At 44.6% G+C, this 18457-nt stretch overlaps 1 protein-coding gene across 2 annotated transcripts; it reads right to left on the bottom strand.

Moving 5' to 3' along the window:
• Positions 1–226: 226 nt before the first annotated feature.
• Positions 227–15241, bottom strand: RMDN3 (regulator of microtubule dynamics 3). Of its 2 annotated transcripts, none has more exons than XM_039843878.1 (13): positions 15089–15241; positions 14527–14720; positions 12378–12570; positions 11811–11954; positions 6853–7138; positions 5953–6055; positions 3759–3819; positions 2241–2316; positions 2001–2078; positions 1719–1817; positions 1396–1449; positions 1173–1253; positions 227–948 (listed from the first exon to the last, which is right to left on the bottom strand). In XM_039843878.1, exons 1-13 carry the CDS (start codon positions 15163–15165, stop codon positions 898–900), a joined length of 1497 nt encoding a protein of 498 aa, XP_039699812.1. In that variant the 5' UTR covers positions 15166–15241; the 3' UTR covers positions 227–897. The 2 variants fall into 2 exon arrangements, with proteins under 2 accessions (XP_039699812.1, XP_039699814.1); XM_039843880.1 differs by having other exon boundaries at positions 7015–7138.
• Positions 15242–18457: the final 3216 nt, after the last annotated feature.

Here is an 18457-nt window from a genome sequence, read left to right as displayed (position 1 = left end):
AGGGTCAGGGAACACCTGCTTGGTTGGGCTAGGTCTTATGAAGCTAAAAAACAGCTCTCTGCCTATATTTTATATGTAACTAAAATTTTCACTGAAATAGCATTAACCAAAGAGCTTATTATAAACTATTTGGTGTCATTTTTCTACTTGTCTGCAATAGCCTCTGTAGTAGGAAACAATTTTGGAAGTGTCAAGAATAGGAGCTAATAACAGAAGACTATAATCATTTCTAGTCAAATTTGGTTTATTTTAAGTTTGTACCAAAATATATTCCAGGCAACTCCTCAGATCATAGTTTCAGTCTCATAAGCCTGCTGCCATTCCCAAAGCAGCCAAGACTCTGGAATTCAAGTGGTCCAGCCCCTTGGCCCAGGCATACAGTTAGAATCCACATGATAGGTGAGAAGAAGGCAATATCCATGGACTGCCCGGACCCTTCCTTTTACCCTGGTAGGGTGTGATCCTAGGACTATATACTTTGGTATTGAATATTAATCTGTGAAAAAGATTAGAGAGTACAGGTTCTGTTTTGTTCATATGGTTCTTTGAAGTTCATTCACCTTAGCAGCCATTGGAAGTCAGCCTTTAATGCCCTAACCACACTTAACCCGTAGGACAGGTGCCATATTAGATTTGATTTTTCAAGAATTCGCTTAAGGGACAGAACAATAGAAACCCAGGCCTCAAGTACTTTCCCAATTTCAGATTAAAAAATTAGGATAAATTAACCAGTAGACAACAGGCAAGAAATGGGGAATGGTAGCACATACTGGTCAGAGTCAGTATACTCCCTTAACCATTCTAACTCGGTCTCCTGGGTCTAAGGGTACAAGGACTCTATTTTGGTCTCTTTTAGGTAGTGGTATTTCTCAAGTCATGAAGGTCATTGAAATGTGATTAGTCTAAAATTGCTTCCAATTCTTCCAGGTCCTTCTGGAAAGCTGAATCCTAAGGAGACAAGAGAATAAGACTAAGACTCAAAATTTAAGCCAACATTTCCCAAACCACTGGAACCCAATCAGAAGGGCCCTTTGCTTCCTTTCTGAGCTGTGTTATAGCACCTACATGTAAAAGTGAGGGAAATAAGATCTCTAGGGAAGATTTTTCCTGTAAAGGTCATATGGTGACTCAATAATGGAACCCAATGTTAGAAGAGCTCTTAAAAACATTACCTCATTAGTGACATCTGGCAGCTCCAGGGCCAGCTTCACCCACTGTCTAGCTTCAGAGTTTCTTCCTAGTTCTTGGTAGCACTGAGAAGAGACGATAGTGAAAACCTGGGAGAAATCTCACCAGGAGACTAGAAGGGGATAAGTAGGTATACTTTCAGGAGTTCCCAGAATATCATCATCATACAAATTTTTCATCTATGTTGACATAGGCAAGTGAGTTTACCTTGGAAATGTATACCCTTCCTGCTTTGGAAAATCCTGGCTGTAGTTCTTCAGCCTGGAGAAGGGAGGAAGGCATTTCTGTAAGGTATTCCCAAATTCAGGTCAGGCTCTGAAGTATATAGAGATTTCCAATCCTCTACTTGGAGACTGATTTAGTGGGTCTGGGAATTTATATTTTTTCTAAGTTCTCCAAGTGGTTCTGATTTTCCCATAGAACAGGCAGACAAAATTACCCCCTATGAGAAACCCTTCCTCATAATGTCCTCAGAAAAACAGGCCACCTAGGCATTTTTGGCTACTGTCCACCCCTCCCTTCCCTGATACCTTTAAGAAGCTCTGGAGGGCATCCTGTACAGTAGCACTTAGGGGGCTCTCCAACAAGGCTGTAGCAGTTTTTCTTTCTAGCCAGCTCAGGTGAGCGACCTACCACCAAAAGATCAAAGTGTGAATAAAAAGTTTCAAACAGGGCTGGGTCCAGTCACCAGTAACATGACCATTCAGAGGAAATGACACTTGAGCCAGGCTGAAGACTCCGCTCCCAAGTTTTCACTGCAATGAGATCAGGACACTTAGGGCCCTTATCTCAAGCCCTGGAATTCAGCTCACCTGGTAGCACCACCTGCCAAGGAGAAAGTGGGCCATGGGGTTTTCTGGCTGGAGAGCAAGGGCTTTGTCCACATGCTCCTGAGGAGAAAATTGTAAATATAAACTATCAGACACCAGAGTTGCTAAGGGAAGAAAGGCAAGTCATAGACGCTGTAGGAACACCCTTTGATGTTCCTATAAGACGGGGAAGGGAATATGTACGAGACCAGCACAAGAGAAAGAAGAAAAGCCTTTCCTCACCTTGAAGCTAAAGCCACTCTGGATGCGCCTCTGGATGCCCTCATGCTCAGCCAGCTGACCACAAAGCACTGCATACCTAAGGGGGAAAGCAGCAGCAAGCTCAGGGATAAGAAATGGTCTCCCCACCTATGACCTAATTGCACTGTTTCTCACCCTTGCACCCTCAACTAGAGCTGAAAATATTTCTATCTGTATATAATTCCTCTTTTCACAGACCTGTGATCCTAATTCATAGTCTTTAGCAAACACAGTGGTAGGCTCTCCAAAGTACATACATACTGGGTATAAAAAAGTTGGGTCCTCCACAGTAACTCTCTCTTATACTTAATATTTAGGCAGGGTCTCAGTCCAAATCTCCAACAGATTTCCCCTCATAATGAGTACAGCCATAAGTGTCTTAAAAACTTTAATAGAAAAGACAAATTGGGATGAGACACTCTAGAACTTTCTCATGTTAACTGAGGAACCAAAAGAGGAAGAAAGCCCTCTGATTTCAGCCCTCTCTGTCATATCATCCTTCTCAGGGGAACAAAGCCAACCATCTTCCCAGTCTTCAAAAAAAAAAAAAAAAGGTCTCATTACCCCATCCCTCCAGCCTTGTATCTAGAAGCTGACATTAAATGAGTATGTAAAGGCCCAAGTTGCTTTTTCATATATGCATTAAATATCTGGGAGGCATTTTGTCAGGTTCTTCCAGAGGCTTATTTCCATGTTTAGTCCAAAGAGTTGTTCCCCAAGAAGAGCTAAGAAAGCATGAGGCCAATTTCCATCCTTGGCAGCCTGGGAGTTCCCAAGTGAAGCAGCACCTGTGACACCCAAGAAACAATGACCTGGCCTTTAAGAAGAGCCCTTGCAGAAATAGTTTCAGCAACAGATTAAACAGCCTCTCAGCTCGCAATCTGAGGGCAGAAATAAGAAAAGCAGGGGGAGAGGTAGGAAAGGAACATTTTCACTAACACTTTGAAGTGCTGGAACCAAGCCCCAAGACAAGTTGGCCCTGATCCACACAAGTTGGCAGAATTTTGGCTCTCATGAGACCACAAACGGCTGTTTCTGTGAGCTAATAAATTGACTACTGAGCTTCCTGGGGGTGAACTCACATCCACTTTTCCTCATGCAAGCCAAGCAAAGAAGCAAAGCCCACCGCCAGCCAGGTATCACAGCGAGGGGAAAGAGGAGGTTGTGCAAGAGAGAGAAACTGCAAATTGTCCTAGCCTCCCTGAGGAGCCAAGAATCCACAAGTTTTGTAACTAGGGTGACTCACAAAGCTGCTTGTTTCTCCAAGCCCCAACAGAAAAATAGCTTGTACTCTCTCACCTGCCTCACCCCTAAGGCACCTCCCAAAGAAAACTTCTGGGTCCCCAGCGGGGTAGGCATACGGAAATAAAGGCCAGAGCTCCCTCTCCTGGTTCCTCTGGCAAATGCTTTGAGGCCAGGGTGGAGAAAAGAAAGGGCCCATCCTCCACTCCACTCTGACCCATGCTGGCTCTCCCCAGGACCCTGCAGGATGTTAATTACCATTGGTGACATTCAGCATTCTCATCCCCCTTCTCCAGAGCAGCCTCTGCTTCTTCTTTTCCTGTAGGACAAAGGTGATCCAGAGTTGACAGGCGCTCCCAAGCACACTTGCAAAGGGGCTGCAGGAAGAATGACTGCTCCAGCTCTCATCAAGGCTTACCAACCTGGACTTGTTTGGAAATAGTTGTGAACTTGAGCAGAATGAAAAAGCTGCAGATACCTTCTCCGGAATGACTTTTGCTTCACCTCACCTTCCCTATCTCTCATCAGCTGCCCCAGCTACCTTGTTTTTATAACACCCACCTGATGTGCTCATAGCACTTCAAATATAAAAGGGCCCAACGCTAATCTGAAACTGTCCCCAACAGACCTGACCTTGGAGGATTTTTGATTTGGAGTCACTGGACAGGCTTCTGGGTATCCGTGAATCCCTCTGTGGTATTAAATTTTAGGTACACATGCATTTTATTGAGGAGAGGGTCCACAGCTTTGATAAAATTTTTAAAAGAATCCATGATCCAAAAACAGTCATAGCTCTAGGCTCTTCATCAGAACCAAATGGACCGAGGTATGACCAGAGATCACTTTCACTTAAGTCTTCCCTAAGTATTCTAGGCACCAAGACTAAAAGAAATCAAGGCCTAAATACATGAATGCTCCTGACAGTGGTCCCCTAGAATGTCAAGGAGCCAAGAGCCCTCCAGAGGACCATTATGCCTACACACTGGAGAAAATGGCACCCTGCAAAATGGGACTTCTTTGATTAAAATGGAGAGGGCTTGGAAGGAAACATGGAGAAAATAGAACAAAAGTAATATGTTGAGGTGATAGGCTGGCTAATTTGAAATGTTTCAGTAATTATGGTATAATGTATATGCAACAAATACATTTTTAACATAGCTGATGAGACCCTTACATCCCCCTTTGCTAACAGGACCATGTGGCACCACCAGTGAGGGACACTGTCTTTTAGGGGATTTCTCTCTGCCCTTTTCAAAACACTATCTCACTAGGAAAATAATAGCAAGAATGAGAACCAGTTCCTGCTAGGCTAGACATAGGGGTGAACAAATGTCACCTGAGATCCCACAGAATGGCTGCCTCCTGGCAGTCTACCTTCTAGAGATAGAACAAAATGAAGAACCTTACACCCAGCAAGGATGGTCCTAAAAAGCTAGTGTCCCAGAGCAGTGCCTTCCAGTATGCTCCACAGTCATCTGATCTCCAGCAAGAACAGATCTGTCCAGGGTGCTAAGCTTGAGAAGCCAGACCAGACCAGCACTGGCTATGGCTGTTCTTCCACCTTCAGGGTTCTTCCTGGCTACTAGTACTAATAAATGATCAATGATCAAAGGGAAAGGAACGGTTCCTGTAGATACCAAAAATCAGACCCAAAGCTGATCAGAACCCTCACCTGAAATTTAGAAGGGAAAGCAGAAATTTTTAAAAAAGAAGCAAATGGTAAGTAAGCCTTAAGCACCTTTAGATAAAAGTTCCAGGGATTTTTCTGAAGATCCGTATCAATAAACATTCAACTTAATTGGCCTGTTCTTTCTACATGACTTTCTAATTCTACACTTGTTTAGAACAATGACCTGGAGGTACTGTCAGATTCTGCATTATCAAAGATTCAATAATGTTTGCAAGGCTGTACTTAAAAGTGAGAAAGTAAATGAATCCACTTTAGACAACTGAACCTGGAAACTCACTGATGGTGCATGATTTGAGAGGTGTGTAGCTAGACATCTTACTCACGAATCTCAGTGACCTTATACCAGACAGGGACAAGCCCTGAACCTGGCATAAGTCAGATACACCCTATCCCTCAGGGTATAGACTTAGCAAGAGAAATGCTAAGTAGATCCCAGGGATTTCTAAAAACACAAACAAACTTCAGATTAAGGAGGTTTTGCCAACTCTGTGTTTGGGGAGTTAGAACAAAAAATTGTGCTAATATGATACAGATACTCCTAAAAACGTGCACCTGTGTTACCACCATGTGCAGAGAAGCAGAGACTGTGTTCCATTTCAAGGAAGCAGGGGTCTTTGGGAGCCAGTTTTATCCCTAGTGAGTAACTGAGCCACAAAGGCCCTGACAGTCTATACCTTGGTGGTTCTCCTGGGCCCCAACCAAATGAGCTGTCTCCACCTCCACAGTCAGTCACTTTCCCACCAGGAAGCTGTCAGCACTTACCATTTAGGGCATATGACTTCTTCTCGCTCACCTCCTCAGTGAGCTCATACATGTCACTGTAGGCCCGGGCCAGGCGCCAGAGAAAGTCCTGCCGACTTCCATACTACAGACGAAAAGGAGAGGGATGAGGCCCCTCTACCCTCAGCCACAAAGAACTGGGGCTCTGGCCTCCCCCACCCACCCCTCCCGCCCACGCTTTGGTTTGAATTTCCAAGCTAGCGTGTTAGAAATGCTGACTGACATTGGGCCAGCCTTATACACAGTCCTCCACCCCCACACAGCCTCCCTTGTTCAATTAGTTAACTTGCCATACATTAGCCTGTAGATTGCACTATCTACAGAGTGAGGGCATTCTGGCCTATACTGTAAGGAAGGAAAGGCCAACTCTAAGATGTAACAAGACAGCAAAAGAAGTCTTGCTGACAAAATGAAAAAAATGTGAAAATGCCCAAGAAAGGAGGGCATTCTAACTTTGGAGGCATTAATACCTTGGTGAGCATAAATTCTGGCAGTGAACCTGAGAAGGGGATTGTGGTTGAATAACCTACATATTTATCATGCTGAGAACTTCAAGTAGGGCAGGCACCTTGGTCTCTGCCTCAAGGGAAAAGAAGAAAAGGACATGCCAGTTCTTTCCACATTTCCCTCTGCTGTGGGAGGTGGAACTCTATAGGAGGCAGAGGAAACCTGGGAGGTGGTAAACCTGGGCCCCTTGGGACAGTAATTAGCCCCCTTGGGAAAGGATGTACAACCCTGGCGGGTAGGTGCAGAACCAGCCATCTCACTCTCATTTCCCTTCCCTTGTCACCTTGCAGGGTCAGTAACCACAGTGGCTTGCTCTCATTCCCTAGGGGGCAGCAGAGGTCAGGAGGGAGGACACACAGGCAGCTGGAGCCTCACCGCTAGCTTGTTGTTGAGCAACAGCTGGAAGCCCTCCCGCTTGCTCTGCTCACTGCCCTGGTGCAGCTCGTCTGCCTGTTGCAGGAGGGGCAGCACATCCTCCAGGCCAGGGGAGCCTTCAGCCTCCAGGGCTCTGGGCACTGGGCCTGAAGCCACCTCTACCTCCAGGTCCATAGAATCCTTTCTCCCCATCTTCACAGTCTCACAGCTCACTTCATCTTCCCCATCTTCACTCTCCCTGTCTGAGTCCCGCTCATAGTCAGAGTCGGCATTGGCTGTTGTGTAACTGTGGCAGAGAAATGTAAATGATAGAGTGAAGGGAGGGGATTATTCAGCCTTAGAGATCTAAGGTTTGTCCTCCACCAAGAGGGACTCTCCATGGCCTTGTCTAAAGCACCAAGTTAGAACTATTCTCCCCACTTAAGGGCAAAAATTAGTCGTTTCCTATGGGAACTATGGGCTAGGAAAAGTTTCCTATGGGAACTATGGGCTAGGAAAGCGATCCAGGAGGGACAGAGTGACTGACCAAATTGGGGTGCTGTGACAGGCCAATATGAGAACCCCCTGCTTAGCTACCACCAAGTAGGCCAGAAAATAGAGAAAAAGAAAAAGCCTAGAAAGGTGTGTACCAAAATGTTTATATCCCAGGATAGAAAGATTAAAAGTAATTATTTTTCTATCTCTTAATATTATATATGACCACTTTAGTGAGCATATAGTCTTAAAAAATAAAATAGGAACATTTAAGATAAAAAGCTTAATGTACATAGAGCTGATCTCCTGAGATAAATGGCTCACCAGGCTTAGAGTCTGTCAATCATTTTTGCTTTATCAGCCAGACACCTGCCAGAACCAACATGGGTGGATGCTAGCCTCTGAGGCCATGGGCAGACACAAATATCCACATTTTCTTTCTCAATTCAACAGAGATCTCTTCCCAAGTCAGCCACCAAACCTAAACTACAGGAGGAGTAGCCTTTGGAAACCTTGGGAATTACTTGTAGCTGAAGCATGAGAGGAGAAAGATGCAAACAGAACCCCTGGGCAGGTATCTCTGGGGCCACCATAAGCCAGGGATCTCCTAGGGAGCCCCAACTTTGGTGTACCCGCCAAAGAGGAAGCCAAGTTTCAGATCTCAGCCTCCAGCAGCAGCTGACTGGGATGTTCTTCCTAACTGCCAATTCAATCAGACAAAAATTGAGCAGGGCAGAAGGTAAGATTTCCAGGAGCTAGAACCAGACACTAGAGAGCCCTCCAGACTGAGTGCAGGAAAAGCAGGTTCTGTAAGCCAGAAGGTTCTGAAGCAGAGGGAAGATCTTAAGGTCATTTAGGGATAAGACTTCATCCTGGAATGAAAGCAGGAGCAGGATCCCCATGGCTGAAGCAAAACAACTGAAGGAGAGATGAGGGAGATACCTACAAACAAAATACAAGACAGCCTAAAGTCAGGGGCCGAATGTTGTAGGCTAGAAAGCCAGAGACGACAAGCAGGCTCCATCCAGAAGGTACCAAGTGAGCAACCATATCTGGTGCCCAATCCATGCTGACTCCTGCTTTATCAAGGAGCTTCCAGAATCATCTAACAAAGGGGCTCCAGTTAACATCTATTACAGGAACTAGTAAGGTATTTCAAACCTTAATTTCGTCTTGCTTTTTAAGAGGTTATCTAAGTGTCCTTCCCCTCTAGCAATTTGCAGTAAAAACTTCACAAATTTAAGGGACAAGGAAAGTGGCATCATCTTCACAACCAACCTAGGTGGTGATGAGTGAGACCACAGGTAGCCTAAAGAAACTCCCAACCAGTTCCTAAGCCCTGGACAATAACTTGCTCCTACTCAGCCCAGCCAGGCCCAAAGTTAAATGGGTGAATAGGTTATCTGGCATGGAGAACTTGAGTCTCATCTCTTTCCATCGCTAGAAAGAAGGGAAGGCCCCATTCCCTACTGGGTTGAAGACTGCCTTGGCCAATCAGTTCAAATCAGGAATGTCCCAGGGAGGGACCCCTGTTCTTATCCCTGCTGGAGTACAGACAGCAAGCAGCACAGTCTCTCCAGGGAGCTGAGCCAGGAGGAAATTCCTGCAATGCTGTGATCCCTTTGGGTCCTAAAGGCAAAGGAAAAGGAGAAGTCAGGAGGAGGCTTACTGCCATCCACAGTGAAAGCTGGTAGACCCCTGTGGGGCAGGGAGGCTCTAGCAAGGCGGCATGGTGAGAAGGCCTATTTTTGCACCTCAGCCTCACTTCAAGGATCTCTGCCTCACTAATCTACAGCCCCACTGCCTGACACACAGTGAGCAGGCAAACACTTGCTGAGTACCAACACCAGCCCCATGGGCTTCTAGGGCTTAAGAGATTGATCAGGTGCTAGAGCTACATGGGCTGCCGTCTCTACATTCACGTCATGTTCTCACACCTCTTACATCACCAACCTAGCCCTTGGAGAAATCTACCAGAGAGAGAGGGTGGCCCTTCTGTTTAATTGCCCAAGAAGAAGATGAGGTTACAGGCAACCTCTCTTGGCTGGGACACCTGGGAGGGAAGGCTTGCTGGAGGATTTGGTGTTTTAGAGCAAGTTGAGTTTTAACAGGGACGGGACTAAAGCTGTGTCTGTCTGGTACAATGCTCAGGAAACAAGCTCACGGACCCACACAGTGATTCTGCCTCTGCCACATTCAGTCGATCCCCTGGGAGCTCAAAGTTGCTTTTTTTTTTTTTTTTTTTAAGAAAATGGGAATACAGCTTTTAGTGGAGAATAGCCCATCAAAAATTCTTATTCTTTCATCCCTCAAAGAGGTGCTCCTTCCTCCAGGCCCACATTCCAGAGTTTGTGGTCTCCCAGAATTCCCCCTTGACCTACATGGCACTGACCATGGCAAAAAGAATTATTCACTATGGCCACTGCCCTAGATGGCACCCAGCTAAACCAGAGTCTTGCATCACATAACCCATTAGCTTCCGCATGCCACGCAATCTGTCATGGGGCTGAGCCTGCTAGAGTTTAATTAAGAAAGTCACCCTTCCTCCCATCCCATCACAGGTGGCTGGAAGGCCTGTCCTGCCCCTTGTGGCCTTGGGAGCCCCAGTGAGCACCCACAAGCTTCTCTGGTTAAACATATCGGCTCTCACTGCCCATAAAAATTTGTACCACTTTTTAAAATCATCAAGGTCTTGAGTCTACATCCTGATCTTGGGCAGAGCTGTGACCTCTCCTGTTCAACCATCTTACAAAGTTCAAATGTCAATTCTCCACCCAAGTGACCTGTTTCTTTGGGTTGCATAGAGATGCTCCTTAAGTCTCGGCCCACTAACAACTACTCTGTCCTTCTTTCAATCCAGATGTGTCAAATATTAATTTTATTTTTGCCCCTCCTCTAAAACAGCCCTCTGGAAGCATCTCTCAGCCCAGAGTTATTAGGTAAATTAAAAAGGGCCACTTCTGTTAGCCCTCGAGAATACAGATAACAGAGGTCAGATAACCCAGGCATCAGTAGTCATGGATGGAGGACTAAGCTCTTTACCAAGACTTCACTTGTTTCAGGAGACACCTAAGCAATAATAAAATCCAGCACAGCTGTCCAATAGCAGTGACATGGAAAAAGAGAGTAATACTATTAATTTACTTAGAAAACCAAATGAGGGACAGGTAGAATACAATGGCCCAAGCAAGAAAACAAGGCTGAAATCTCATGAGTAAGATATACTGAACACACTGCTATGGGCAGTGAGCTGTGGCAGCTCTTAGTCAACGGGAAGAATTCCCAAGGACCACATGCGACATGTCTTCCTGTGAAAGCCCTTCTGTGCCCTGATGACCAAGCCATGCCTCAGATTGCAGACCCTCACACTGCTGCAGCTGAGCCTGGCTAAGCCTGCAGATGAGCCCAGCTAAGCCTGCATTTGGCAGTTGTACAACCCGAGGCAAGGCAACGAACATCGCTAAGCCTCAAGTCTTCTCTGAGGAATGGAGAAAAGGAGCACCTACTCCACAGGATCCTGTGAGAATTAAGTGAGGAGATACCTCTAAAGTGCTAAGCAGTGTCTGTCACAAAGGAAGAATAACTGGTAGTTAACATTATAAAGTGTTTCAGCTAAAGAGAGACAATGCTGCAAAGATCATTGTGCATGTTTATAGCTAAATTGGCCATTCTGACCTGACAGAAAGCTTGGCTGTTCTCTGTGCCTATCTTTTCCTTAAGGAAGAATAAAGGTCTGCAGAGGCCACCAAAGAGAGATCAGCCTTTAGACCTCATGCAGGCCACCTGGATGACTGGAGCTAGCAGCAAAGGGCAGATGCTGCCACTGACGGCATCAGGCACCACCACAAAGATATTCATTTAGACTCTATGCTTGGGACCAAAATTTCAAAATGGCACTAGTGGTTTAAAATGAAAAGCCTTGAGTCTGACCAAGTTTAGAGTCCACAAGATTCTTGCCTGCTGCCCTTCTCTCACAGTAAAGCCTGTGCTCAGAGCTGCTGGGCCACCAACTACTCGGGACAGTCACATCCCACCCGTACAGTTGGCAAGGGAGCACGAGCAAGCCTGCCCTGTGGGAAGAGGAGAACTTTTAAGGAGAGGGGAGCACACTCTGTGCTAAGAGAGCTCTGTAACCTGGCTTTGCCACTCGGTGAAGGAAATAAAGTCCTGTGATAACATAAGTAAATGCCCAACTAATGTTACAGGAAAAGAGAAATAAAAAATACAACTATGTAAAAAACAAACCTACTGAAAGGAAAAAAACAGATGCAAGCAATAGCCATTGTTAAAATTTCTGTTCGTCTGGATGACATAAAGTGGATGACTTTTCTTATTTCAGCTGTACAGTATTTTATTTATTCATACCCTTATCTTGTTCCAAAAGTTACTTAGAGCAGCTTGGTGTGAATTTTCCACTGATAAACTTACTTTTACAAAATGTAACCTGGCTGGAGCCACAGCTGCCTCCAGAAGAGACAACTCACCCGCCTTCGCTCTCTACATCTGTGAATGTGGCTCCCGAAGTGGCCGTGAAGTAGACGGAGCTGGAGCCAGTGGAGTCACTCCTCTCCCGGGCAAATGGGAACCTTTGCCGCCGAGACACTCTCTGGTTCTCTTCCATGTGGGACCTGAAAAGCAAGGTGCCATTGATCTTTCCAGAGGGTAGCATTAGGCCCCATCCAGCCTATCCTTCCTCTCACCATGAGGGAGCGTCTTACTACTACTCCTCATTAAAGGGCCAAGAGCAGAGAAAATCCTGGGTCTTTCCACTCAAGAGAACAAGGGCAGGTTTCTGGACCCACCCTGCATGGGCAGACCAGGTTAGATAGAACAAAGCATTTCAGCTGTTATGACAGACCATGAGGGCCCAAAAGCAGCTAGGAAGTTATACAAAGAAAGGTACCAAGCCTACAGCTTCCCTGCCAGTTAGGTGAGAAGCTATAAAGGTGGCTTCCTCCTTAGAGACAGACAGCAAAGGGCAGAACACAGCTCAGCTGAAAAAGCTATAGAGGCAGTGAAAAGCTGGGAGGAGAGGAGGCCACATTACTCACCGTATCTCCCTAACAATCTGCCCAGTAAGCCCCTGCAGGCTACTCCTCAGCTCCTCTACCTCCCGCTGCAGTGCCACTAGACCAGTCAGCACAAAGTCCAGGCGGTCCAGTATCTCCTCTTGCCCTTCTCGTGGAAGGCTGGGCAGCACCGCAGCATCTCCAGCCTCACCTGGGACTGCCCGCAATGGCCTCACTGAAGGAAGGAGGACAAGAGACAGTGATGCCCATGAGGAAAAGATGTTGCACCTAGAATTCAAAAACACTTGCTACTCTTTGGAGTTCAATTTACAAAGACCCTTACAGCTCAGAAAGCATATGTTCAGAACTAAGTCCTGGTAATGAGTCCCAAGTAACTATCCAGAAAAAACAACAAGGTCCCAATCTCTAAACAAGAGCCCTCTGTTCTAAGAACCTTCCCCAGCAGGGCCTTCAGCAGTACTGCACACCACAGCAGATAATGTAAAATTCTTGCAAAAATGAGGTACCTTTTCAAAGGCAGGACAGCAGCCCTGTTAAAGAAAAACCTTTTCCTAGCTACAGGTATACCTCAGAGATATTGAGGATTTGGTTCCAGACCACCGCAATGAGTCAAGTATCGCAGTAAAGTAAATCATAATCTTTTGCTGGTGGAGGGTCTTGCCTTCAATTTGAAGAGAAAAAAAAAAATGCAATATCTGTGAAGCACAATAAAGTAAGGCATGATAAAAAGTGGTATGCCTGTATATAATGCACAAATGCATATGAATTTATGTATTATATACCAGTCAAATATAAAACCAGTCAATATCAACTACACAGCCAAACCAAAACTGAGCTCACTCAAATTCTGCTTTTACTTCACAAAGAATAGCAAAGGAAACTCTGAACTCCTCTCAAGAACTTCATTTAGTATCATCAGAGAGTGGCGAAGAGAAAAGGGACAGTGACTGAGAGAAAAGTATACTGGGAAAAGCCCATCCACACACATTGGAAAAACAAGCTCTGCATTGAGATCTAGGTAAATTCCCACAGTAAATGCTAGTAAACTAATAGCCACCTAAGACAATTATACTGGAAAATTGAAAACAGGAAAGAAACCAGGAAGGCAGGACCCCCAGTCAAGCAAACATAAATCTGTTAAAGAAAATCTAACAATCTAGGCCAGATTACAATACACACTCAACTGTGTTCAAGAATGTAGAGCAAGAAAGACCCCTGGGAACATAGGTACTTTCTCCCAACCTCAGCCAAAGAAAGACCACTGCTAAGAAATTACAAACAAAATACAAGGAAAAGGAAGGAAAGACAAGCACACTTGCAACACTAGCTTACTACCAGGTTATAAAATGCTGACAGTTTCAATCTAAGGTGATAATTCTTTGAAAACTCCTAAAACTATCTAAACCACCTGGCATTTGGTAATCAGATAAAACACTCATTCCCAATTAACATGAGGTGAGATGATCTGAATGCTCCTCTGTTACACAAACATGAGGTTTAAACAAGCCCTAGATACTCTGCTCAAATGAGTTAATTTAATATGAAAGTCTTGCAAAACTAAAAGCACTACCCATTTCAGCTGTGGCTGGCTTTCAACTATATTCAGCTTCATTCTAAGTGAAGTAAGTGCATTCCCTGCCCCATGCTGTGGAAAGTCCACAGGACAAGGTGACCAGGCCCAATCTGCCACTTACTTGCGATGTGACAACCTCAGAATAGTTACACAATCTTTTTAAATCTTGATTTCATCATAAGGAGGATAGAAACACTTGGACTAGTCTTCAAGATCCCTTCAAATTCTAATACGCAATTAATATGTAAACCTCAGGACTTTTAATTCCTACAAGACTAATGTTCCTTTTGCCTACTTTTGGACTCTTCCTCTACTTACTAAATACCCCACCCAACACTAAGCAAGTGCCTTTAATACACATAGAGCTCTACTGTGGCAAGGACTAAAAGTGAAAGCTAAACAGCCTTTTCACGATATACTCTCTTGGGATTGTAGGGGAATGAGTACAGAAGGAGACTGCTTTCCTTTTCAATAAGCTTTCCAAAAGGTGAAAATTCTCAGGCATCCCCCTCCGTTGTCCTGTCCAACAGGCAAGGCAGCCTGGACCCCAGATCCATCCGTCAGCCATGCCTGCGGCCTCAGTGGACCGGTTCCTACCCTGGCGTCCGGGCTCTGAAGTCTGTGTGTAGTCCAGGGAGTTGGGCAGGAGCTGGCTTTGACCATGGCGCTGGGTCCGTTTCCACCGCTGGCTGTAAAGGGCACACAGGAATCCAAGGCCTGCGGCGGTGCCCAACAGCAGTCCCAGTCCTGAGCAGGCGCCGCCCAAGGCCCCCATTCTAGACATGATGTGCCTGCAGCCCGCGTGTGCCACCGGGAGCAGGCGGGCGTGGGGAGAGAGATTAGTGAGTGTGGTCCACCCACCCCCATGCTGAACCCCTGGAGATATCTCCTTGCCCAAACCCTGAGCTCCTGACTCCCCTCACCCCAATCCGCCAGTCCTAGTGCCCCAGAACCGCACCTTTCACCCAGCGTGGACCAGCCTCCCCTCCAACATGCCCCCTAGTCCTGATTCGGCAGTCGAGTTTCTGGGTCTCCAAACCCTTCCCCAACCTCACGACACTGCAGACCACAAACCCGCCGCCCTAGCCGCAAATTCCTGATCTCCCCCGCGCCCTTTGAAGGTGCCCTGGCCTGGCAGGAGGTAAACTCAGACTCTCACCCGGCTGCTCTCCACCATGACAGCAGCCACCGCCGCCCCTCGCTGTCAATGGCCGTGACGTCATTAAACAGGGCCATCAGCCCCGCGCCCGGCTAGGAAGGCGCGGGGAGATGACGACTCCCGGCTGCGCCACAGGCCCTGTTATTTGCTGAGGGAGGGGCCACGGGCGCCGCCAGAGGGGCGGAGCCAGCAAGGAGGCGGGAAAGGGGAACGGAGCCAGAAGGAGAAGGGGAAAGCAGACTTATTGGGCGGTTACCAGAGCAGTAGTTCCCACGGGCTGGCAGTCTGAGGTTCCATTTCTCTCGTTACACCAGATTATCTGTTCGTCCCAGAATATCTTTCTACTTTCGCGTCTACTATTGCTTCTGCCTAGAATGACCCATTTTCACCTGGAAACACCACCCTCTCCCACCTTTCCTTACTGTCATAACTCAGACTTTGATTTCGGCTTAATTTGTTTATGCATTTTCACTCAAACCACTTTCTGAACACTAGTGCCTCTGGCAGTTCAAATTTGAACAGATAAATTGTTCGTTAGCCATAAGAGGCCCCTGAGTCCCTAGGGCCAGCTTCTTAAATACTCTTACCATATACACTTAAAAAGCTCATAGATGCACATCCCAGCCAGTTAAAAAAAACCAAAACCTTAAACCTGACATTGTCGTTATTACATTAACCAAGGACAAGGTTATAATCTGTTTTTCCATTTCTAGAATGTAAATGAAATTCGTTCCTCTAATGATAACATTTTTTAACATTGGAGTGAGGTTAAAATTTAATATTTGAGTGAGGTTAAAACTTGCATTGATCTGATTGCTTGAATTGGTTCAGATACCATTTTCAGGTTGTTTTAATGTGTTCATCAGTTTTTCTGTGCTTATCCATGGCCCACAGATTTTTATGTAATTCCATTTTACTCATGATTTTATGCAACTTCTTGTAATTTTAGAAACTAAACACAATTTTATAGACTACGATTCCAATTTTATTGTCAGCATTTCTTAAGAGTTAAAATTAAGTTTAGTGACAACCAAAATATCTAGATCAGTCCTCTACAAATCTTTGATTAGATATTATATTAACTTACACATACGACTACATTTTATGTATATGTACATTGCAAAGAATAATTTAAAAGCAATGAGGTATAAAAGCTTAAGGAATAGAACTTCACCAATACCTCCTACTTAAGAATTCTTAAGAATTCATTTCAATTAGTACCTCTTGAAATACACTAGAGAATTAATTGTAATTGTCCTGGTTGTGAGAAAAGAGTGTTTTCTAATCTTTATTTTTTATTAAACTTATTGGGGTAACATTGGTTAATAACATTATATAACGTCAGGTGTACAAGATTATAATTTGACATCTGTCCTCCCCACCTGAAGTCTAGTTTCCTTCTGTTACTATATATTTGACCCTCTTTATCCACTTTGCCCTCCCCCCCACCCTCTTTCCACTCTGGTAACTACCATTCTGTTGTCTGAATCTATGAGTTTGTTTTTATTCTGTTTGTTATTTTTTGTTTTATATTCCACATGAGTGAAATCATATGGGTTTTGTCCTTTTCCGTCTGACTTATTTCACTCAACATAATACTCTCAAGATCCATCCATGTTGTCACAAATGGCAATATTTTATCTTTTTATGGCTGAGTAGTATTTCACTGTATATAGGTACCACATCTTCTTTATCCATTCATCAATCAGTGGACAGTTAGGTTGCTTACATGTCTCAGCTATTGTAAATAATGCTGCAATATGTAAAAAAAATAATAAAATGGAACCACTTTAAAATGGAGCCAGAGCTGCCATCCCAGAGGAATTGTTTTGCATATCTTATGCCTCAAACCTTTGGAATGTTGAACAGGGTAAATTAACCTTTGGACTGGGCCTAAAGTAACTGTGACCCAAAAAGCATTCTGCAAAGATAAGAAAGTAAACATTCTGTCTATTGGACTGATGACTATGGACTGAAAATTAACAACATTGTTTAGGATTAGCATCACTATGTTAGCTTATGTGCACCTTTCTTATAAAAATACCCCTTGTCCTTGTCTCCTAATCAGAACATTCATTTGGGCTTCTGCCTGAATCAGTGCTTCCAGAATTTTCTTTTTGATCTCAAATGCTTGTTGCCTCACTTGGCCTTTATTTTTAGGTTAACTGAACATAGGTGTTTTTAATATCCCTTTTCTGTATTTTTTTCTCATTTTTCTGAAATAAGGATGTGTTTCTTTTGTAATAAGAAAAAATATTAACTTAATTTTGGAAGGAATAAAAATTCATTTCCTCTGGGAAACCTTTCCAAACCACCGCTTTGATGAAATTAATCTTTTTATCTTCCTTTGCTCCTGAGGCTCCGTTACCTCCATTACACTTGATTTAATGACTATTTGCTTTCTAGTCTGTCTACCTCCACTGGATCGTTCACTCTCCTAGGACAGGGTTCACGCTTGATTCATCTCCATGTCCCCTGTGCCTAGCACAGCTCTAAAGTAGAAGCCATCCATAAAAACTGAATGAAAGAAGGAAGGAAAGAAGGAATGACGAATATCCAGGCCCTGCCACTTTGACGATGCTTTTCATGATGAAAAGCTGAGTTGTGGAAAAACAATTTCTCCTCTATTTACAAGGGAGGAAGATCTGCCAGATAAACTGACTGTGGCAAGAGGCAAAGCCAGATGCGCAGACCAAGAGAGAAAATTCATTTCCCCTCCATGATATTAAAGATGCTATCTGCCGGGTGTGCGGCTGCCAGGGGCAATCAGAAGTGGGGTGGGTTATTCTGAATGAAGCTCTCTATCTTATGTTGCATCTGCAGACCAGTTTTGCAAATGTAATAAAGCCCTGGCAGCCTGAGATATGCACTGCCTTTCAGTCTCCTCTCCACCCCTCCACAGCCCAGTCTGAGAGAGAAAAGCAGAGCAGACCCCAAACTCCTGTCCTGCTCTCTGCCCAGAACATGACACCTTCATCTACCTGGCTCTTCCAAGAGAAGTAACATAGTCAAATGCCTTGGAATGGTGGCTTTATCTATCCCTTGTGTTTAACCTCTAAGAGACTTGACCCTTTAAAAAGTTGTTCATATTTTTTAAATTGTTCCTATAAATTATTTAATGACTACAAAAGAATATTTATAATACATATCTAAAGATTGAGTACATTTATAACTCTTTGTACCCATGTCCTAGTATAAGAAAAAGAACATCACTTTTGCCTTTTAAGATGCCTCAACGTCTGTCCCCATCCTCTTCTCTGAGATAAGCCCTTCCCCGAATTTACATTTATCATTCCCTTACTTTTCTTTATAATTTGACCACACATTTTTATCCCCAAACAATACATTGTTTAGTTTTATAAGTTTGTG

The sequence above is a fragment of the Pteropus medius genome, unplaced genomic scaffold (genome assembly GCF_902729225.1).
Source record: "Pteropus medius unplaced genomic scaffold, Ma_sr-lr_union100, whole genome shotgun sequence".
In the NCBI taxonomy this organism is placed as follows: domain Eukaryota; kingdom Metazoa; phylum Chordata; class Mammalia; order Chiroptera; family Pteropodidae; genus Pteropus; species Pteropus medius.
This window is presented reverse-complemented; position numbering and strand designations above follow the sequence as displayed.